This window comes from Drosophila mauritiana, chromosome 2L (genome assembly GCF_004382145.1).
Source record: "Drosophila mauritiana strain mau12 chromosome 2L, ASM438214v1, whole genome shotgun sequence".
Lineage (NCBI taxonomy): Eukaryota > Metazoa > Arthropoda > Insecta > Diptera > Drosophilidae > Drosophila > Drosophila mauritiana.
In genome coordinates, this window is record NC_046667.1 from 1,347,700 (window position 1) to 1,370,927 (window position 23,228).

At 45.2% G+C, this 23,228-nt stretch overlaps 2 protein-coding genes across 2 annotated transcripts in view; one reads left to right on the top strand and one right to left on the bottom strand.

The window, feature by feature from the left end:
• The first annotated feature begins 1,166 nt into the window (after positions 1 to 1,166).
• LOC117146617 lies at positions 1,167 to 2,112 on the top strand. The gene is made up of 3 exons (XM_033312951.1): positions 1,167 to 1,368; positions 1,421 to 1,534; positions 1,585 to 2,112. Exons 1-3 carry the CDS (start codon positions 1,297 to 1,299, stop codon positions 2,017 to 2,019), a joined length of 621 nt encoding a protein of 206 aa, XP_033168842.1. The 5' UTR covers positions 1,167 to 1,296; the 3' UTR covers positions 2,020 to 2,112.
• Positions 2,113 to 13,823: 11,711 nt separating this feature from the next.
• Positions 13,824 to 23,228, bottom strand: part of LOC117148781 (roundabout homolog 2) — a 39,201-nt gene continuing 29,796 nt past the window's right edge. Inside the window, exons 10-14 of the mRNA XM_033316425.1 lie at positions 20,583 to 20,678; positions 20,259 to 20,505; positions 20,001 to 20,164; positions 18,087 to 18,372; positions 13,824 to 15,806 (exon numbers count right to left, since the gene is read on the bottom strand). Coding sequence (XP_033172316.1) covers positions 14,783 to 15,806; positions 18,087 to 18,372; positions 20,001 to 20,164; positions 20,259 to 20,505; positions 20,583 to 20,678 — 1,817 coding nt within the window. The 3' untranslated portion in view covers positions 13,824 to 14,782. The remainder of the gene's footprint in view (positions 15,807 to 18,086; positions 18,373 to 20,000; positions 20,165 to 20,258; positions 20,506 to 20,582; positions 20,679 to 23,228) is intronic.

Consider the following 23,228-nt stretch of genomic DNA (forward strand, 5'->3'; position numbering starts at 1 on the left):
CTGGTGCTTTGGCGAAATGAGAGCTCCTCCTCAGTACATCCCAGTCCCAGTTCCCATACCAACAGCAATCCCACACCCGACCAAAACTCACTTTTGGCTATGAGAAATCGCTCGTCATTATCGACGCCTGCGAAAATCCGCCAGCTCAGACACACACCCACATGCGAAGGCGCCATAAATTATGCTGCTCCCATACATAAGTATATAAATTCCATATACACACACACACATATAGACATCTGGGGGCCGTGAAAAATCGTGCCCCAAAAACTTTGACCCTACCCCCAAGAACTCGCAACTTATTGAAAATCACTTAGACACACATGTGACGCCCTCTAGTTCGTGAGCAAGAAAATGAAGCAGGAAATTTCGGGGCTATAATTTATGTCTCGGGGATTTGAATCCGAGGGAGCAGGGTTAAACCACCGAAAGCACCTATGAAAAGTTTGCAAAACGGCCAGCGAGGGCTGCTCTAAATATGCAAAGCCAAAGGATTGGCAAAATAAACCCGAAGGAGTGTCAAAAATCGGACAGCTGGACAGTTGGATATCCTTAGGGCTTCTTAATAGACATGACCACCGGCTAAGACCACCAGACCGCCAGCATGTGACGACAACTCATAATTTATGGCCACATCCCGGCCAGACGCCGAATGCTATCTCTTCCTGGCCCACTCCTCCTCTAGCTGCTCCTTCCGCTGGTAGAATGCGTCCTGGATCTCAGTTTCAGTTGCGCCCGGCATTTCGAGCCTGTCAGTGTCGTCTGTAATTGTTTTCCTAATGGAGGGGAGCTCTGGCTGGAGATCTGGAGAACTGGACCCCAAAAACATGACCGCACTTAAGTTGTCAGCTCAGTTATGGGCGTGGACAAATTTATGGGGCCGAGCGAAACCAGATAATCGCCTCAGAAGTGGAAGGCAGTGGCAGTTGGGACGCAAACACCTCCCTGGCGTCTCTTGGGGAATCGGAATGCAACTATGGGTACATGAATTGCCCTAAATGCAGCCTCCAGTTGTAAGTTATTTTTGTTTAGAGCTCTATGAGCTTATGCACAAACGGTATACGAGTTAAAAGAAAACCCCAAAATTTATTACTTTTACAACACTGATGAGTTACAGGATTTTCTATGAATTGAACTGCGTCCACACTAGAATCCAAACTTTCGGAGTAAGCGTGCTTAGGTTATAAATCTTGATCAAAGTAGATTGCAACCAAATTAACAGACTTGTTAATCAAAATAGTTGTGCTAAATTCTATTTGAACTCGAAGGCTGTGTAGTGAAGAAAAAGTCAAAACCATGTTCCTGGACGACTTTGGAAATCCCAAGGAGGTGACACCCGAAACCATGAGCACTTACACCTACGATCTGGTAATTTTTCAATTACAATATTTATGATTTCAACAAAAGCACATGTTTTTAGCATGGCACTAAGCTGCTGACATCGGCGGACACCGAGATTTACCTGCCGCCGATGTGGCATGGCACGATCTACAGCACTGAAAAGCTGCTGGACACCTACAAGAGGCGGTTCAATGTAAGTTGCATTCGAAGGAGCTAGAGATACTGATTCCACTATTTCACTAGCCGGATCCGACTCTGCTGACCTTCCACGCCATGCAGCCCTACGAGCCCGAGTTCATCTGCGTCCAGCGGGCTGTGATTGAGCTGACGCTCCTTCCGGCTGGTCAGAGCCTCTACAGCGACAAGGACATCGTGGTGTTCCTGATCAAGCAGCCCGCCGAGATGAGAAACTCTCTGGCCACAAAGGAACTGAGCACGCTGCTGGACTTCTTTCCGCACAACCACCACTACCACTCCATAATCATGGAAGAGGGCATCGATGTAGTCTACGTGGACGACAAGATCTACAACAATATTTCGCCCACCAGCCACCAGTTCCACCGCCTGTTCAATTTGCTTGGAAACATCCAGCCGGGCGAGGTGCGGAGCCTCTCGGGCACTCCTTTGCCCGCTGTGCTGCGCAATGCCTGCAGGAGGACAGCCCACAAGACCAAGTAGTCGCACTGAAACTCTACCTCTTCCCAGGGAACTGTGTGCCTCCAAAACATTGTCATAGTCCGGTTTAATAAACTTGGTGACTGCAGAAGATTCGTCTGCCCGCCGATTGTTTGCATATCTGATGGCGACGCATTAGTCGCAGTTGGTTGGGCCAACTGTCTGCGCTTTCCTGTCTGCCAATTGATTTGATTATGTTGTAGCTCGAGGGGAAGTGGGAATCTGGAGGAGATTATCGGGCGCTGCGAAGAAGTTGTATTATTTTCAGGGCCACTCTGCTATTAATTCTTTTTTACATTCTTAAAGCAATGTTTACTTTGAGTAAGGGATATATATTTAAACACCACCTACCCCATCAAATCCTGTCCGGTGGGCGTAGTTTCCTCCAAATATATTCCCGCATTCCCTGTCCACTTGTCAATAAATATATTTTTGGACTATGCAAAGCAGTCCTTGGCATAAACTTTTAAGTCGCCCCCACTTCGGCCCTCCAGCTCACATTAGTATTCATAACAAAATGTCATATATTATATTTTTGGGCGTACCAATGGTTAAATCCCCTTGGGCAACGCACTGCGTGACATCTTTGTTTGTGGTCTGACCTCCTGAACGGCCAAAAAATAATCTCCTTTCGGGGTCCTTGGTCCCCCGAATTCCCCTCCTTGGATCCTCGGCCTTCGGCTATTCGATGGCTTTGCAATCGCTTTACTCTTTTGTTTTGTGCTTGGAATATCTAATGGATGCGGCAACTAATTGAGTTGCCTGCAAAGGATTCCGCCTTCCTCCTGGCATTTGCAAATCCTTTTTCGGAGCTAAATCGGTTTGGTTCCTTCGGTTTGGTCGAGCATTTGGGATGGTCTCAGTACTTAATGAAGCGGATGTGAGGATTTTCTGGCACAAACATTCGGCGCAAATCAAAAAGTTAAGCATTCTAGGGAAAGTGTTCAGTGAGAGTCGATGGGAATGTTAAGTTGGAATTGGATATCTGTTCTAACCATTCAAGTTATCATGAAAATTTAAAAATCATATCAAACAAGATAATGCAAAATCTTGAAAATAATAAAATGTTTTGAATATGCCCATTTCACACTCCAAATGGGAATCAAATTCTTTCTTTTTTTTTGAACAGGTCTTGCTCAAAAATGTTCCCTTCCATCACCGAACAACCTGTTAGTCCGCACCTGCTCAATAATTGATGTAAATCTGTCACCACTGAGAAGCGCCACACTCGTTGGCATTCGAATTTCTCCTGCTGGCGTTGAGTACCTTGTTGATCCCCTTTATTCCTGTCGCCGTTGTTGTTTCAAACCTGCAACTTGTTCACAACTTTTGATGGCCCTTGCTGAAAAAAGCAACACCATGGAAACTTCACAGCTGCTGGCTGAAGGAGGGGCTGGCCCTGGTAACCGAGGACTTCGGGACGCAGAAGCCTATGCACGGCCTGAACTTATGTACGAGCTTCTGGGGAATGATAAATAGCCGGGCTCAAGTGGCTACCCCGGCATAAAGCGACTGCAGGCCAAACGAGCTTCTCACCTTTTGGCCTTATGCAAGAAGCCGGAGAGGGGAGAGTCCTGGAGAAAAGAAACAGGAAGGGCTGCCCAGGATAAGCCCGAAAACGTAATGAAAATGAGATGAAAATTATTGCAACGTAAATCAGGCGCTCCTGCGGCGCCCAGCTGGGAAAATCCTTGGAGAGAAAGCCTGGCTCCTGGCTGGCTCCTTGTTATCCAGCCATCCAACTATCCAGCTATCCAACTCCCTCCACCGATTATCCCCCATCTGGCCAAACGTTTTCCACTGCTTAATTTGGCTTTCATTGCTTCGGATTCGGTTCGCTTCTCGCCGCTTTTCCCTCCACTTTCCGATTTCGAAGCGGCCTGACATGAATTATTTAAGGATCTCCAGCTGCGTTGATGCGATTTTCGCCAAGGATGCCTCTAAATTAAAGCCATAACAAGCTTAATGCAAAGACAACCGCAAAAGCGGGCATCAGCGAAAAATAGAAAGAGTATTCTTCATTTAAGGCAACAATGTGTGGGTCAGAACAATAAGCGATTCCAATCCCCCTCAGGATTCCTTTCCCGCACATGCAGGGACTTAACTCTTTGTGCCGACGTCGACTTTCCAATTTCAAGTGAAAAATCCCGCGAATGAACATGTAAACAACACACTAGGTGGACCAATGAATCCCGAAAAGGGGGGAAAACTGGCAGCCAAGAGCGACAGGCAGGAAAACAAAAGGAAAACCCGAAATGCAAAGAAAAATCAACTTAGAATGCTTGCGGTTCCTGTGGCTATAGGCGAATAGATAGCTCTCCTAACTCTGCTTAATGTACTTAGATAAATATATAAATCAGTTTTATATATCGTAGGCAGCACTACAATAAATATACAAATGAGTGGTCTCTCTTAAATCGATAATGATATTAACCCAATAATATTTTCAAATTATTGATCTTGAATAAGAAAATCAAATGAATAAAAATGTAACATTATATTTAATCCAAGTTGATTCAGTGTCCCCTTCGAATTCAAGAACTCTTTCCGAAGTGAGGCAGGGCTAGAAACCAAATGAAAAGCGCTCTGCGGGGGGTCAAGCGGAGTATCTCTATCTGCAAACTGCAATGGCCGAAATGTATCTGTATCTGCAGAGTGCCAATGTGTCTGCATGTACGAAACAGTTTGTGTGCATGAAACAGTTTGCAACAAACCCGTGCGTTTTCGGGGCGAAAAATCCTAAACCCAAATAAAAAGCGCTCTGCAGTTGAACCCACTTGAAATATATATTTTTGGCAGTGAAAATAACCCCCGGAACGGCGGAAAAAAGTCCAAAAACTTGTTATAATAAATGGAATGAAGCGCCAACGCGTTGAGCTGCAGGAGAATGTTGCAACATCGGCGTGGCACCAACAAAGTGCAGCCAGCGCATCCTTCGCAGATAATCCCTGGGAAATTTGTCTAACTTCCAGCCCAACCCCCCTTTAAGGCTGATGAATGGCGCCGCTGCTGTGCAAATTATAATAGCAATTTGCATTATGTGGGTGGGCCGCCCTTCTCCCCAAGCCCCCAGATTGCCCCTCTTTTATGTGGCGGATTAAGCGGGGCACATTGTTGCCAGCTGCGTAGCGAATGAAATTTTGGATTGCCGAGTTAGTTATGGCGGTTAAGTGGGCGAATGTATTCCGCTGCCGGTGGGTTAATCACCGCGAGTTTGTCGGCTATTCGTCCGGCAGTCATGGTCAAGGACTCGACGAGGAAGTGGTCACGGTTTCCGAGGAATCTAATTTATGCTCTTAAAAGAATTATGCAAATATACTTGAGGGAAACATACTTGCAAGTACCTTCATTTTGCGCATTAGGCAGTTCTTTTCCCAATGATATTTTTATGACCAAGCCCAATGAATATATCTTCATTCATCTGCTCCAAGAGTGGGTGCAATACTCAACTCAAAACAATTCGTTGCCCCATTCCGCATCGCTGCTGACATCATCAGCTCTTCTGATGTGCGCCCCCATAAAAATATCCTCACATTCTAACAATCATCTAATTGAAATCGAGATGAGATCAACCGTACTTTGCCCACGCCGAGCCAAAGCGAAAACCATTCAGAACTAGACTTGGAACCGATTCCACCCCGTGCAGAAATAATTGCAAACACATAAATAAATTGATGGAGGACTGTGTGTTAGCGGGCTTTAAAGCATAATAAATTTTGAATGCGCCATTAGCATGATTTATGCCCATTTAATTTTTCATAACAATGAAAAGGCACAACAAGGACGCAGGACACGCGGGCTGACAAACAGGACAGGCCGGCATTAGCAGGACAATAGAGCAGGAAGTTTCGAAGGGACTGCCTCATCATAAACAGAGTGCATAAAAAATGCTCGAATGAGGCGACAAGCGGCAACATAATTGAATAGTAAAAGCGTTGCACTGAAATTAACCACCACAAAATGACGCAAATAATGCTGAAAGGGTGGGTGGCGGTGGGAGGCTGGTTGGCCACTGCCGTATGAACGGACGATTAAATTTCATTGAAATTGAATTACATTAAAAAGGAGCAAAGGAATATAAAGCTAGCCGGGCAGCAAAGTGCAAAAGGCAAACGTTTCGCTCGGCGGGTCCTGCCGGACAATAGTGCACAAATTAACTTACAAAAGCTAAATAAAAACTGCCAACGCGGCAGTCAACGTGTCGTGTGAATGGGCGGCTATATACTATATATACTGTACAGTCCATCCAGACTGGACGCATTTTCCTTTCATCCTCCGGCCATCTGCCTTAATTCCAGTCCCATTCCCCACTCCAGGCGCCTGCACTTTGTACGGCTTTGGTGGACCTCGGGCTCTGGGTTGTTTATGCCAACTTCTTATCGCGCTCATTGTCATCCCACCGAGCAAACAAAATAAGCAGCCCGAAAACGAGTTGCTTATAAAGTAATTTGCGGATTTATTAAAACTTTTCCGCGCCTTCAGACGCACTCTTAGTCGGAAAAGCCGGGAAAGACTGGAATGGCGGGAAAGGCTGTTTTTCTTTCGCTCCGGGAGACTGCAGCCAATTAGTTTGCCTAATTCCTGAGGTGAAACGCAAAACGCTTTAATTGAATTCTGCGGTCTTGGCTCGCAAAGGGCACAAACGGTTGAGAGGTATTTAATCAGTTAAGAAAGTCAGGACACTGAGCACACCTTTTGAGTTCTATGCTCTGTAGATCACTACTCTATTTGTCAATAGTTCCAATTGCGATCTCAGAGATATACTTCATTGCCAGCCATCTTGAATAGATGATTTGAATATTATCCCAGCAGATGTTCAATTTTTTGCGGGTGTATTAAGCTCCTTTGTACGGGTTCTTCTCGCCAAAATAAACCAGTAAGGAACTCATCACCACACGACAAAACAGCAGCAGGAACATAAATCTACTTGACGCTGCGAGACCCCAACTTCAGAACTCCTTCCCCACTTCCCCACAGTGGGTGAGATTTATGAAACAGTCAAGTATTTTCTATTTAAGTTAATAACAATCATAATAATGGCAACGGCAGAATTGATGCAGCTCCGGAAGAGAGCAAGGAAATGGGAAAGGAAAGGAAAGGCAAAGTGGGGCCTCTTCGCCCACACACCACCTGATGATAGATGATAGATGAGGTGCATATAAGCGCAAATAAACACAAGATTCGCTCTTGTCTACGAAAATAAGTTACATTTTTTCCAGCTCCCCATGCTGCAAGCTCAGCGGGGAGTCCTTGAAGGGGGCGGGTGTGTTGTGTTGTGTGGGTGGCGCTTTCCTTGGCTGGGTGTACGTAATAAGCTATAAGGTGTCCTCCATGTCTGCGTGTGCTCAGGGTAAAAGTCTTTGCATATTTGAGCAGCTTGTTGTCTCATTGTACTTTGTGCATTTCTGTGACATTCGCTTAAAAATTCCATTACACTAAGCTCGAATTACAAACATCAGCAATGGATTCAACACAGCGACGGATGTTTTGGAAAAAATGGTATAATGGTGGAATCGCATTCGTACATGCCCTATGTTTTGTTTTATCAGTAGTATCTAATATTATTTTAAAATCTTCTAACTGAAATAGCCTTACTCTGCCGAAGGGTATTCGGCATCTCATTTCAGGCAAGCACAAGAATTATGAGATACATCAGCCTGTCAGCGGTAAAATATTTGGATTCCAGATACCTCTTTCCAATCCCACCAAATATCATTTCACTTTTCATTTCACTGCGAAGAGCACTTGAACAGCTTTCGGCTTGTGATTTCCAATGGCCTGCGGCTGCACTTACCCAACACCTTGAGAAGTTTCCGAATTCTACGAATTTTCCAGACAAAATACGTTCTAATGCCGTTCCTGGAACTTTGTGATCAAATTATATTTGTGTATTTAGCAACAAGTCGAACAACAAATTTTCAAACTTATTCACGGAATGGGGGAATCAAACAAAACTACGACAAGGGTCGAGCAAAAATGCCTGCTGGCATCTCATAATTTTTTGTCTGTCGCAAATCCTTGATTTTTTGGCAGAAAGTGAGCCCAACTACGAGCTGATGGATTGCGGTTAGCCTCGGGAAATTTCCCATCCCCCCACCCACACTCCGCCACTCAGACCCATTAAATTTTTAATCATCCTGTTGTTGGGGCCCAGCCATAACTGTCAATAGCAATTAGTGGGGCCAAAATGAATTTGTATCCCCGCAACTTGGCAAAGTGTTTGGGCCTGGTTTTGTGGATGCTTGGTCAGGACTTTGAGGTCAAGACAAGTCAATTATGCCGCCGGCGTGACCGTGCGTACATCAATTTAATTATAACTCCTCAGCTGGATTTTCCCCGAGTATCTGTATCTATACCATTCAGCTTTCAAGCCAACTTAAGCGGTTAAAGATTGGCTATCGACTCGAGCACGCAGAAAACAGAAATAGCAATTTCTCCCACATACTATACTTTGTCAATTTCACATAGAAATCATAAAATGGTAAATATTTCTCCAAGTGTATTTACTGGCAGATTCTATGTATTTAAGCATATCTGCCCTGGGGAAACGATTCCATTGATTCCTTCAACGGGAGAATGCCAATTGCCACGCTTAATTAGGCAAAACTAAAGCTAGCTCAGTTCCATGCATTGTGGAAATAAGTCGGAAAGCATTTAAGCAGCTCCCAGACGGAGAATGGCCAAAACAACAGAACAACGCACAACTATTTATGTCTGCCCAGGTATTCGCCATTCAGGGTAATTTCCCTAATGCGATTTGGGCCCAGAACAGAACAGAGCAGAAGAGAACAGAACAAAACGGGCCGAAAAGGGACGAAACTAAAACTCGAGTCTTCCCGCCCAGATGGCCATAATTAACACACGTTGTCAGTCAGTCGGGCGAAAGGAAAAACAGAGGGATCTGCAGATCTGACGAGATGAGTGCCAGACGGACGGCAAACCAAAGTTTTGGGGAGAAGTTGGCTGGTGGCGGCTCGGTCTGGGCTCCAAAATACACACATGACAATAATAATTATTGTCTTGATTATGCTCCCGTGCATGTTTTACTTGGCCAAGTTTGCCATTTAGCCAAATTGCCAGACATTTGTCTTCCTCTCCTGGTCCGTCGTCCGGGTATCCTGCTCGAGGCAAATTCATCTCTGGCACTTTTGTGCTTCGTCTTCACCTTGAGCGGCGCTGCTCAAGAGCTTTTCATTTAGCTTAATTAACTTATAACCATTTTTATGCAGGTTTATTGTCTTAATTAATAACCCCCAGACATAAATCTTGGGCGGATTAAAGCAAGTGACATTTGTGAGGTTCATTTGAAGGGCTGTTCTAAAAATACATACGATTTCTAAGAAATAAATACATTTCTTCGACTAATGCCCTACATTATCCGTCAGCTTTCTTTGATTTATAGCTGGCTAATCAAAGGACTCAATCAGCCCAGAAGAAATGCGTCTCGAATACAACTAATTTATTTAAAATGCTCATTCATGTCATGCCGAATTCTTGGCCATTCATCAAAAGTCAAACGCAGGGGCAGGACACGGGTCAGTCGCCAGGTCCTTTGTGCTGGTTTTGACTGACCCGACCCCCAGTCGACCAGCCCATCGCCATCTTATCCGTCTTGGTCGGACCTCCGAAGCTGCGCAATTAATATTGAAAAGCTGGGGCAGGACCCCCTCCGCACCAGCATCTCCATGAGGATCGGGGGATGAGGGTAGCGAATGTATGAATGAATGGCCAGCCAAATCAAGATGATGATGGAGCTGGTGAAAGCGAGCGTGTGACAAATGTCCTGCTGCCTGTCCGAAAAAGATTTTCCAAATTCTGACAAAACATTTTGTTTGGGTCTGTGGGTGTGTTGGGTGGGGTAATTAATTGAACTCCTCGATAGTTTGGCGTCTTTGAAGTTAAATGGATTTTTTACGGAAAGATATAACACTACTCAGGTATTTATTTTAGATGGAGCTAATTTATTATTATTCGTTTCCTTATCCTTTTAACAGTAGAATTAAACTGGAATTACTTTTTCCAAAATATTCCTCTCTAGTGCCTTCAATCTGTTCCACTTCCTCTGCTCCAAGCCATAATATCCCCCTAGCTAATTGAACTTTTCAGGCGAGTTTAATAAGCGTTGAGCTGTGAAAATTTGTCAGTCAGTCGCTCGGTCCTCGGAGGCTTAGTCATTATGGGGGCGTGGCATGACGGGGCAGATACTTTGGGCCCGATGCCAGAGCTCTATGCTTAATGAGCTATAAGTATCTGAAAACTGTCGAGGCATTTGCATGATGATGTGGCAATCTCTGGCCCGTTGTTTATACTATATCTGGCTGCCACCAAGTATGCAACAAAGTTTTTGACAAACGACTGCGATTGTCGGCGGGGCGTCTCTGGCAATTAATTGTCCGACTGGATGAGACTGCAAACTCGATCCTCGAGTGGTCCACTGAGAAATGGGATTCATTCCCGTCACGGCCATCACATTACGTCTCATTAACGTTTTGAATGCATCGCGGAAATCATTCATTTCCACCCGAAAACGAAATTGAACACAATTTCGGCTGAACTTTGTAAGCTCTTAAAGTGATTTTTTAGCCGACAAAAAAGCGGCGATGACATCGCAGACTATCCACAAAAAAGGAAAACACAGAGTGAAAAGTCAACCCTCCGAAAAAGGAACAAAAAACCAGGGGGGAAAATGTTTTTCAATTGAATTGATTTTGAATGCGCTCTGTCTGACTTCTGTCTGTGTTTGGACCATTGAGGAGTGCGTACTTACCAACAACCAAAAACGCCCAGCCCACACCTAATACACTGAAAATAAAGTTTCTAAGCTGATATAAAAGAAGAGGTCTCCCTTCGTGGATCCATAGTAACCAGCCTCAGATTGTATCTTATATTATTTAAACAAAAAAATTCAATTCTATAAAGTATCTTTGTATTTCGACTCTTTGCTTGAAACTCTTTTGCTTTCTCACTGTGCCCACCCCCAGTTTGCTCCTGCCACGCCCACCACCCCCTGGGAATGGAGTCCACCCTGGACCACGCCCCCTGCCCCACTCATCTGCTCGGCATCAATGCATTGATTGACTTTTGCGTTGACATTTGCGCCGGGTTATCACTTCTTTGGGGGATTCCCCAGCTGGTTCCCATCCCCCGGCAGCCGTGTGTCCCCCACAATAAACGCATTATGTAGCCATTAGTTGAGTGCCAGGAGAGCCTTCCGCTTGTTTGCCAGCTTCCGTTGTTGTCCTCCGTCTGTCGTGCGTTTTGTTCGCCTGTTTATTTGTTTGTTTGTTTGCCTGCCTTTCACCTAACAATAAAAAATTCCGCTCAATGGGGCCTTTGAACAGGGAAACTTGAAAAGTTGTCATGCCTGGAATTGTTAATTTAGTTAAACAGTTCTCAAGTTGCTCGTCGAGTTTAAGGTGATGCCCAGTTGATTGAATGGCGTATTTTTGGGTCTATCAATTAATTAATTCGCTGCTTTGTTGTTCATTTATTTGTTCAAATAAACTAAATATATGTTAAAAATCAACTACTATTCAAGCCAATTTTCCCGCCATCGCGTGCTACATAACCGTTTAAATATTCCCCCGAGCTGAATAAAAGCCACTTCAATTATGTAAACGCTCGAACAAAAATGGCTTCACCGCCCATTAAAAGTTGCGATTAATATGTAAACAATCATGGGCAATTGCCGGCAGGAGTTTATTCCTGAAAGTCCTTGGCCCATCCTCACGTCCCGTCCTCGCATTCCATTCCCCGTGCTGCCAGCATAAAAATAACACATAATCATTTTATTAGCTCAAGGAGCACGATGCACTGGGGCATGATGGTCCATCCTGTTGCTACATCGTCGATTCGGTGGAATCAACTGAGCTCAGCGAAGCGAGTCCGTTGATGTCCTGTGCGATCCTGCTCCTGCTCCCCGGGTTAACATGCTGCACTAGGGCTTGCGATTGGGATTGGGCTTCGCTCCAAGTGCCATGTGTGAGGGAGGTTCGTGGAAGCCGATGGAAGTTTTCTCGTTAGTGAAACTAATTATCCGTTGTCGCTGTCAGCAAATTTATCGTTAAACGTTAGGTGACAAGCTGAAGCCGAACGCATCTGTTGCCCCACCGAAGTCCCATCCGTCTACCCGAATCCTGGCTGGAGAGTCCTTTGGGAGGATGTTGGATGACTGGCTGATTTGCTCCGCCTTGAGCACAAGATAAACAATGACTTTTGTATTGGCACACAAGCTATTAAATGATAATACATTTATTAGACAGGATATCAGTTTGCCGAACGGGGGTAATCAAGATATTGGTTAACATATGGGCATAAAATCTGATAAAAAGTTTCCGGTTCCTTAGGTATATTTCTTTTGGTGTTTCGCAAATGCGTTTCCTGTTTAATCATCATTTAAATACATTTCTCTCCTCCGTCTATTTGCCTCCTCCTAGAGCTGTTTAAATTATCATTAAACAATGTGATGGCTTCTTTTTCGCATTAAAAACCGCAGCTCACAAATGCTGTTCCGCTTTCCGAACCCACTCTCCGCCCGGAACTTCATGCACCGGAAACGGTTGTCGATTTGCAACAAATGGCCTCCGGATGTTGCCACATGGCGCACGTGGAAGCTTCGGGCGGCAAAAAATTACCGGATTTTTGTAACCCTAACCCCTTCGTGCCATTAATTGCCTAGCACGTAATTATTTTGTAGTTAAAATGGGCGCGGTCGCCACACACACCCACACACACCCGCACAGCAACACCCACACTGTTGCACCGGGAGTCATGCATAATTTGGGTCCTGGAGTTTGCAGCTAATTAAAAGCGCGTTCCCGGCTGAAATTAGTCGCGCCATGAAAAGGGTGAGTGGAAAATTTGAGGAATTTCAGGAAGGGGTGAACGGCGAGCAGGGGGTGCAGTCACAGGTGGCAAGTTGTGACTTTTCAATTAGCCAACCTGGAGCATAATCGTATTCGGTGCGGTTTGTTTCCGGGCATTCAATTGCCTACTTTAGGGGATCCAGATCCTTTTGACCGGCTTATTCAGCCATTTAAGAGCAAAAATAACTTTAGCCAGCCGGGAGATATTATCAATAGACAACGCAAGTTTAATTCAATCATTTCAGCTGCTGATTATTTACCCAGCACAAAGTCAACAGAGAACCCAAACAGTAGACAACAGCTTTCGCTCACGTTTTGTTGGTTTTAATTTCATAATTATGGCATTTTTATTTTGCTTCTGTAATTGCTACATTGTAAATACGTATTCGATATCAATAATTACAATTACGCATAGACACACATACAAAACGCACTTAATTTCCATCATTTGGGGTGCGATAAACAACATGCTGAATGAACCTGTGCCTGCTGAAGTTCTCAAATCGATGGATACATCTATATATAATTGCCTGCCTTTTCGCGCAGTTCATTAGTGCGAACCGAAGAAGGGAGTAAAAAGGATCTTCTTGCTTTTCTTGGCTCAAATTGAAGGATTTTTCATATATGCCTGGGTGGTATTTCTATTACTAAACGGGTTAGATAGGTGTGTATGTATGCGTACGGGTATTTAAACAACAACTAATTAGTGGGGCGTGTGGGCTGCGATGATTATGATTACGGTTTAAATTACTATATGCACAATTTATTCACTTGTCTGTAACTATTCATGTTAAATATTATTCGTTAGGTCTACTCATTTGTGTTCACATTTGCATAATTATATTGAATAATTCATTTGATATTTATAGAGATATATATGCGTACGTATAATTACCTACAGCTAGTGCATTACAATATGTACACTTACTGGATAAACATTCGTGGCTACTGAATTGATATCTGCCTGGACGCTTAGCCTAATTACGAACCCCTTAAGTAACAAACAAAATGCAGCCCATCGATCTATCTAAGTGGGTGTATACACTATATATGCATACTCTAAAGCTAACGCAGCGTTTTGGCTATCATCGTCTGCATACTTGGAGGAACTTATCATACGTTTTTTTTCATTTACAGTGATCTTTGCTATAGCTACCTTAGTCTAAAGTGTAACGAAAGCAGTTCTTAGTCGGAGATTAGCGCGAGTAGAGATAGATTGAGCCGGAGAGATGGAGAAAGAGTAATATGTCTATCACTAGCATAGGGCCGATGGCTCAGAGTTCAGAGCTCGGCTTTCTTCACATAGAAACGAAACCTTGTAATACTAATCAAACTAAATGTAATCCTCACACGAATCTCGCACTCTGTCAGTCTCAGTCTTGGTCACATTTCTCATTTGTGACAAACGCAGCAGGGAACAAGCAAAGCTCAGGGCAGTGAATTTTGAAGGGTCATGAAATACATTGCATACAAATAAATCATGAGGGAGAAATGATACAATAAGCATGGTTGATTTACCAGTTGTTCAGATTCAAAATTTTAGGTCAAATGTTTTCAAAAACACAAGTATTCAAGTTATTCTTTAAGCTCAACCCTTACAGAAATCAGACCACCACACCATTCGCTACACCTGTTCCTTGATCCTGCCCAGCTTTTCAATGCGTATACCCTTTCTTTCGCACAATCTTTACTTCAGCACACCCCCCTCCAAATACCCTTCCTTCCTAACCGGGCTACTCAAAGTTCTCCATTCCTCCGTTGTTGAAGCGTTCGCACCAGGCGAGTAGTTCCCGCACTTCCCGAGCATAGAGCTGTTCCTGGGACTGCAGATCACTCTGGGACTGGGACTGCGACTGGGATTTGGACTGAGACTGGCCCAAGGATGAACCAGGGAGCAAAGGTCAGACATTGTGGCCAGCTGGCTGGCTGCTGGTGCCGCTACCCGAGTTGCTGAGGAGGCTCCGTTCGCTGGCCACGCTTCCCGGAGCGTAGATCAACTCGCTGGGTTCCTTGATGCATTCCTGGCCGTTCTTCCGACTGCTCCGCGTGCTCTGATTCCGCCAGGACTGCAGGTGTCCTTCCGCCGGATGCTGTGGCACCAGGGGAATCAGCTGCTGCTGCTGCTGCGGAGGCTGCTGCTCATCCACCTTGACGTACAGTCGTTCCATGTCGTCCAGATCCCCATCCGCCGTGTGGTACAGCGCGTGCTCGTCCTCGTGCGACATCAGCATGGCCATCGGGGAGGGAGAGCCACCGCAGCCCGAGTCCGCCAGACCGTTGTAGCACATCGAGGAGCCGTCGAGGTCCAGGAGATTCTGCTGGTTCTTGCCCTGATCTGTGTTCAGCACCTTGAAGCGGGCACTTTCCCTGCCGATGCTGCAGTTGGGCGGCAGCTGCTGCCGCCTCACGCTGGCGAACTGCGAGGATATCGGCGAGGACTGCTTGGCGCCAGGAGCCGCCTCGTAGGTGTGGCAGTTGCTCAGCTTGTTTTCGGTGATGTGGATGTGCCTCTGCTTGTCCTTGGGGTAGTAATACTGCTCGGAGTAAACGGAGCGCGGTGGGCCCGTGTTCGTGGGGTATATCTCGCTGGTGGTGGACATCTGCTGGTAGATGTTGCTGGGTGGCAGTTGCTGGTGCTGCTGGAGAGCCTGGTGCTGCTGGTGCGCCTGCTGCGCCTGTTGCTGATGCTGCTGCTGCTGCTGCTGGTAGTGCGGGTGCATGGGGCGCTGAAGGCCATAGCCGGGCACTGGTCGCTGTTGATAACGCGGCTGCTGCTGCTGTTGCTGCTGGTTGGGGCTCAGGATCGAAGAGGTGGCATAGGGGGCCGGGGAGGCGTTGCCATGACGCCCATACTCGCTGGGTGCCTTGCCAAAACTGGACACCTCTGCGTAGTCGGTCGGTATGTTGGAGTACTCGCCCACGTACCTGCAATGAACAGATAAAAACAAACAGACTTGAAACACAGAATACTCGGTTATTACTTGGCTTGTTTATTACAATATTCCTCTGACCCACTGGCTCCATGGCCCGGTGCGCCCCTGCTTCCTACCACTTCGGTTATAAATTCGTGCAATTTATGGCGCGGCGCAAATTTGCATTTTCGGTCATGCTGCTGCGCGCTTTTCCGAGCGGGAAATATGAGAATTTAGTTGGATTTCCCATACAGACACTGCGGAACACACACTCACGGCCGAGATCAGGTGGCGAAATAGTGCTGGAGACGGCTATCCTTACATCCATTAAATAAATTACCAGCTTAAAACAAAGGTGAAAATGCCGGACTTCCGCAATGGCAGCCGCCCCAGTTTCCATCCCGCCAGTCGACCGCTTCATTCTCGCATTTTTAGCATTATTTTCACATTTAAATACTGAAAGCGGATTAACCTGGCGGGGCCATCGCGAGCCCAGCCCCAAAAAGGGGAAAAACGATTTTAAAACTCTCTGAAAAGCTTGTAAAAATATACGGCGCATTGATGGAGTTGCCATGGCGAAGGGATAAAGCCAGGACTCCACATAGAAGGCTCTTAATGCCCTTAATGAGTGGCGCCGTGGAATGAAAGTTGGTTCTGTACGCGGAGTAGTAATGAGCTTGTCAAATGTCTGGCTCAACGGGGCAAGAACATTTTAATAATTTTTAAGCGAATTAATTATCACAAGGCTATTTGCGAGGGGAACTCAAGTCGAATGATCTCTTCAAAAACTGGTTTTCCTTTCTTCTGAGTAGGGTATTTTACACTCTGGGCAGCAGGAAACCGCATTTCCCGGCACATATGACTCTCGTTTAATGTTCGATTACTTTTATTGTTATGGCTATCATTTTGTTGCAATTATTATTTTTAATATTTCGGTTAAATTGCACACGGCCACTGGTGAGAAGGTGATGGCCATTTTCAATTCGCGTTTTAATGGCTAATTAAGTGTGCAAAATAATTATAATTATCTGGGCTGCGAATTTATTTACAGTAGTCGCTTGGAAAAACAGCCAGACATCGCGTTTTCAAATTAAACATTTTTTCTAGTGTGACTCTTTAGCTTTTGATGGCTGATTGGCATTTAATTGCCATTGCTGGCGCCAGCTGGGATGGCACAAAAAACTCACATTTTTAAACAAATCGGTTTCGAAGCTAAAGCTAAAGCAAGTCACATATTTTTTAATTTAGTTGTCTTAAAGTAGTGACTATTGGGTGGCTGCTATTAAAGTTCCCCAAATCCGCAGTACTTAACTCATAAATATTCACCACTCGAAATAATTTTTGTTTAATTTGCGGCCGGCATAAAATCAGCCGCAAATAAATAACAATTACAATTCGATGCCAGGAACATTGCGCCAAAACACTTTCGAGTCGAAACAATATTTTCACTGCCCCATTTGATTATTTTCCTGCATTTGCCAGGGGCCAGACAAATAAATTAGATCGCCCTTGGCCAAAAGCCTGGCTACATGGATTCAACTTTGATTTGCCAGCTACCACAAAACTAATTGCAAATTCGCGGCCAAATTATGCATAGCATATTTTATACCAGCCCCGAATCCTTATGCCAATTTTTTCGGTAAAGTTAAAGTCGCCTTAATGCCGATCCTCAGAGGCCTCAATAATTACATTGCTCTGTTTTTTCGGTGCGAACTCAACTGGGCTTTGGTGAAAAATCAACATAAATAGCGTGGCCAACATTTCTATTCCTAACTTGATTTTCCCCATTGCCCCGGGGAGAACGAAAGAAAAACTCTACCAAAAAGTGAGTTTTTTCGATGGGCTCCCCTTTTTTGTGGATGCTCCTTTTTTCTGGTAGTCGCCGCGGCAGAAAAATGCAATTTCACAGTTTGGTGAATTTTTATTGTCGTCGCTTTGAGCTGCCAGGTCGACGAAACACTCTGCCTTGTAAAGGGTGTTTTTGACTGCACGTAAGGTTGGATCAGTCTGCGCTGATCACTAATTTACTGAATGTAGTACCAAATTTAGTTATTTGGGTGCTGTCCCCAAATTATCAAATTATCAATCCTTTCAACCTTAGACGCATAATATTCAAGATAAGCCGTTTATGTTTTGAAGGAATTGCTGTAACCAAAATGGGAGTACACATCTCTTAGGTGATTGATATCAATATTAAATAAAGAGCATCCCCAAAACGTTATTGTTTTAACAAAACACCGCCTTTATCTGTCCCTCTTTATTGTCGGATTGGTTTTTTCGGGGTAAAACTTACCGCTGCTGATTGCGTTCGCTGCCGTGTCCTCCATGAATGTCATCGCCGCCGCTGGCACCGCTGCCCGCGCCACCGGAGCCACCGGAAGAGGCGCCACCGCCGGCCGGAGAACCGGGAGCACCGCAGACCGGCGCATAGTCGGCGATGTGATCCTTTTGCATCTCCAGCGAGTCGCCGCCGGGCGAGGGACGCCACACCATTCCGCCGGTGGAGGAGTCCAGCCAGTAGCCGTTTCCATTGCGCGTCGATAGACTCGGCATTTTGAGCACGTCGCTCGTGTGATTGCCTGCAGGTGAGAGCAGAGATGGAGAATGGGGGAAAGGGGGCCGTCAGTCAGAGCAATTAAATGTGGTGCAACAAATTGTGAGCCGAATAAATTGCTTTCCGGAAATTAAACAAAAACATACAAAAGAGCCGCCTAGACAATTGGATGTTCCCGCAAAGGGTTTCGATGGGATTCTACTGGGATTTTGGTAAACCCACAGCGATGTTTTCGAAAAAGGTTAAGTTAACTCATTAAAGTTATTTTGAACACTCGCTGACAGCAAAAATCCGTTTAAAATTACAAAAAGTTTAATTGCCCGAGATTTAAAGTGCTGGAACGCTTCAAGCCGCGTCTATAAATTGAACACATTAAAATAATATTATCCCCATCCAGTTGGAAAGTTACCTCACACTGCCAGCTGCCAAATCAAATAAATTATTGTCAATTTTCCGCTTGCATTGCCCGCTCACAAAACACAACAACTGCAACGCGGGTGCCGCATAAAAAATGCAACCAATTAAACTGTCCCCGGGTTATAACTGAGCATCAAGCGAGTGTTTTATAGCCCGCCACCTCTGGTCCGGAGCCCCTCATATTTTGCCTTTTTTCAGTTGGCTGCAGGTGAATATTGTGATCTCCCTCTCTGCAGCTTAGTTTATGGTAAATGGCGCCCATGAATATGCAACATTTTGTGGCGCTCTGTTTCGGAGCATTTGGATTTTTTGGCTTTCACTTGTCTACGCTATTGTTGAGTGCTGAGTTTCGACTGAAATGCGTGGCGTCACTTCCAGCTTTAAAGATTAAATTTGCTAAAACTGAAATGGGTTTTTATATGTTTCATTAGGAAGATCTCGGACCCCTAGCCCCAGTCGCGCTCTCAACTCATCCTAAACTCATCCAATTCCCCAGTCAACAGACCACTACCTTCCTAATTTCAATTAGACCACAAGTAGCGCCTCAACCCTCGCATTCCCATATCCATATATATATATATATACATATGCACACAAATATCGCGCTTCTTCCTGTTGGCCGCCTGACCAGCACACACACACACACAACACACACAACTTGTTGGTTAATAATGCACACAAAACTAAATGCATAATTGCAATGGCAGCCATTAGGGGGTTGAGTCGAGGAATTCCCGACTGGTGAACTAGGGGAAGTCGCCGTCACGTGCAAAATGTTAATTTCTATTATGTGTGGCATGTGAGTGCGCCGATGTGGCGATGTGCCTGGTGCTAGGGGCTCCTATGCTCGGCCTGCTAAAATATTTATTCGCACCTATTTCGGTTTTTTGCCCTGCCGCTCTAGTTGTTGTTGTTGTGTCCAACAATGGGTAATTAGCGTTATTTATATATGCAAATGTGTGTGTGGCGTGTCTGGCAAGGAAGGAAACGAAAACTAGCAGCTCGCAACGGATGCAGAGCCTGAGGGCCCGGAAGATCACAGGCGCCCTGCAACAGAGGCGTATGCATATGGGTTTTGAAATAGTGGTGTCCTTACACAACAGAAAAATTGTACTTTTTGTATTTTCAAATTAACAATATTTCAACTAAACTAGTAAGACTAAACACTATTTTGATAAAGCCATTTTGCGCCCCAAGTTGGGCACCACAAGTGCGGGTTTCTTTCAATGTACTCACCACGCATGGTATTTAGGGCCGACTGCTTCATCATCATGTGCTTGCGCTTCACAAAGACCATTGCGCCAAAGGACAGCATAAGGACGGCCAGGATGGCGCCCAGGAGTATTATGAACCAGGGCTGCGTCAGCACATCGTTAACATGGTCCTGATTGATGGGATAGCTGGAAGCACCAAACAAAAATATAAATAGAAATTATCCACTCACTGCTGAAACCAAAACCAAAAATAGACAAGTCTTAAAGGACTCAAACTTACCGCTGATTGATGAACGGATCGAGTCGCTTTGTGATGGGATCCAAACGCAAAGTAGCAGGCACACAATAGGGACCGATTCCAGCGTTATTTCCGGCCGCCACGCCCACGGTGTACATGACGCCCTCGGTGAGATTGGCCAAAACCAGAGTAGGCGAAGCGGCATCGATGGTGACATTGGTCAAAATGCGCGAGAAATTGTGGGCAGTGTCAATACCTCGGACTATAACATGATAGTTCAAGAGAACGCCTGAAAATACCATAGAATAAGTACGATTATATAAAATGTGGTGCTTATGGGAATGACTTATTTTCTATTGAACTTACCATGCCGATCCTTGAGTTCTGGTGCCTTCCATTTCAGGAAGACCGCGGAGGAGTTGAGCAGCAGAGCCTCCATTCCATATGGTGCTTCAGAGGGTACTGGAAAGGAAACAAATTTCGGGCGGGTTAGATTTGAATTTTGGGTTGGGCTGAGATTGAGGAGCAAAGTTAAATGGCTTTTTGATTGTGGTGCGTGATGTCACCCAGCTGACGTCCGCTCTAATGAGATTTGGTGGCCGTAATTAATTAGCATTTAGTGTGTGGGTTACCAGGGGAAGTTGCTACTGCAACTAGTTCCGGGTGTTGGCTTCAAGGGTTTCCCGACCATTGCACTGCTCAGACACATCCTGCCTGCACATCGAGTGCGTACAGAAGAGGAAACGGTTGAAAAGCAGGAAAAGAATCCTTTCCGTTCTCCCATCCCACTTCACAAGCACACACAGCTCATCTTCATTTGTTTATTTGTTTCCTGCTGTCGCTTTTTACAAGTGGGTACACTGGGCAAAACGAGCTCAACATTTAGTGCGAAAATGTCTTTGGCGCGCATCGAGGGATTTATATTCTATATTATGTTTTACTTTGGAGAGAAGTGAAGGTGCAATGACTATATCTTGAAAATCATATTTTCCGGCTTTCCCGAGATGGAAAGATATATATTTGCCAGAGTGCAACCCCTACTCGCGCAATTCTCCAACCCCCTTCGCAGGTTTTGTATCTTTTTGTGTGTGCGGCTGAGTGAAGCAATTTCTTTAAATAAACACACACGTGCAAAATTCTCAACGAGACAAATGTGGGAGCTCGGGAAAACAAAGCGGAGAAAGAGTGAAATCTCTAAATAGGCAACGTCTAGCGGAGTGTGAAGTGGAGTGCAGTCGTTCTTCTGTCTTTTTTGGCTTTGTTGTTACCCAGCTCGCTGAATTTGCCCCTTTCCCTTGGGGACATTGCGACATGCTAAAGTGCTTGTCGAGCTTTTGTCTATGCGGGCGTTTTTTGCTTTACCCCTTTGCTTTCTTCCTGGTGCTTTCTGCTTTTCGCCTTTTCTTCCGCTGATGAGGCACCGCGATGCTTAACACGTATCTGCCATTGTGTGGCATAAATGACCCCCGGGCACACGAGATTCGCCAATTGTCTCAGACTCTGGCAAGCAATTGAAAACTCCAAATTGGCACTGTGATCACTTCGAAATGCTGCTGCAACCGAGGACAGCTTATCTAAATGAGGCAGTCCACAGCCTTGGCTCGATTGTCTGTGCGGGATTGTGACTCATCTGGTTTTGGGGGTTAAGTCGATAGTGCAAATGTGACTCAGATTGGGTTGCATGTGACTGATGGAGAGCGTGGACACACCTTTTCTCTCATATTCGGTGTCCAACGAAACAGGAGAAAGCTCATGGGGTATGTTTAAAGCATAAAACATTTGCTGCGCAGAAAATGTTGTTCAATGAACCCGTATTCTTTGCTCTATTTTTAAATAGTTTATGTTTTAATTATCAAGCTTGAAGTTATTATCTAGTACGGTTTGGAAGAGTATTCCCTAGTCACTTTAACCAACTTTAAACACACTTTAACCTGCCTTTGCTACGCTCTAGCATTTACCAGGTGGAGCACACCTTTATTTGCCAACTTCCGACGTGGGTAAAAATGTTTCCTGTCGCGGGAAAAGGGAAATGTTGCCAGGACTCCCAGCCCTCTCTTCCCCCCTCGCCTAAGCAAACGCACATCAAATTTGCATTGCCAGCACTGCACATTTTTGTGGCCCACTGTGAAAGACCGAGGATACTGGGTACTGAGTGCCTTATACAGCGTATAGCAATAATTGTTGTTTATCTTTACACAATTGCGTTGGCAATTTCTTTGAGTCGAGCCGTTGTTGTTGTCAGCAGGAGTCAGACGAGACGCTCAAGTGAAAATGTGATGCATGCGAAATGAGTTTTGATTTGATGACAGCAGGGAGCAGAAAGGGTTGAGGCTGAGCAGGTGCATCCGAGGACTTTCAGAGAGATTTGGCTTTGCTGCGCGACGCTGGTGCATTTTATGTTGCTGCGGTTTGTTGACTTATTTGCGGCACTGTAAGAGGTCTCCCAGTGTCTCTGGTTTCCACTTTATTTGACTGGCTTTTGTGTTTTAATTATTTTCTTTTCAATTTGTCCCCTCTTTGAAGGATCCTTGGCTGACTAAGAACTGTTCACTTTTCGTTGCACTTTCGGTGCTGCCGGAAGTTTTTATATCAGAGCAGCTTTACGGGTGATGGAATGAAGTGATAAACCTGTCTGGAAAGTTTCCTTTTTTCCGTTGAGTTTGCATTTTTCTTGCCCAGCAAGTTTCTGCGCTTGGAACAATCTTATCTGACATATTCCCTGGCTGTCAAAGATATTTTTGGATAGCCTAATTCCCTGGATCAGCTGCAGGCAATCCTTTAACCAACCCCAAAACGTACTCCCCTGGATGTAACACATGTAAATCGCCAGCATCAAGTATTCTGCGCACAAACCGCATTTGATTTGAGACTCTTCTTGATTCCCCAACCGGAAATGTTGTGCTCCCCCCTCGAGCAATTGTTTTCCGCGTGGATTTGACATCCCTACCTTGCTGGGATTTCGCCGCTTGGGCGCTTCTAACATTGTTTGGCATTTACCTACGCATGATTTGC

What these genes read in the sequence shown, in the direction of transcription:
- LOC117146617 (XM_033312951.1), top strand. Translation starts at nt 1,297, where the DNA reads ATGTTCCTGGACGACTTTGGAAATCCCAAGGAGGTGACACCCGAAACC. An exon ending in GCACTTACACCTACGATCTG is followed by an intron (nt 1,369 to 1,420) that starts GTAATTTTTCAA and finishes ACATGTTTTTAG; the next exon opens with CATGGCACTAAGCTGCTGAC. An exon ending in CCTACAAGAGGCGGTTCAAT is followed by an intron (nt 1,535 to 1,584) that starts GTAAGTTGCATT and finishes CTATTTCACTAG; the next exon opens with CCGGATCCGACTCTGCTGAC.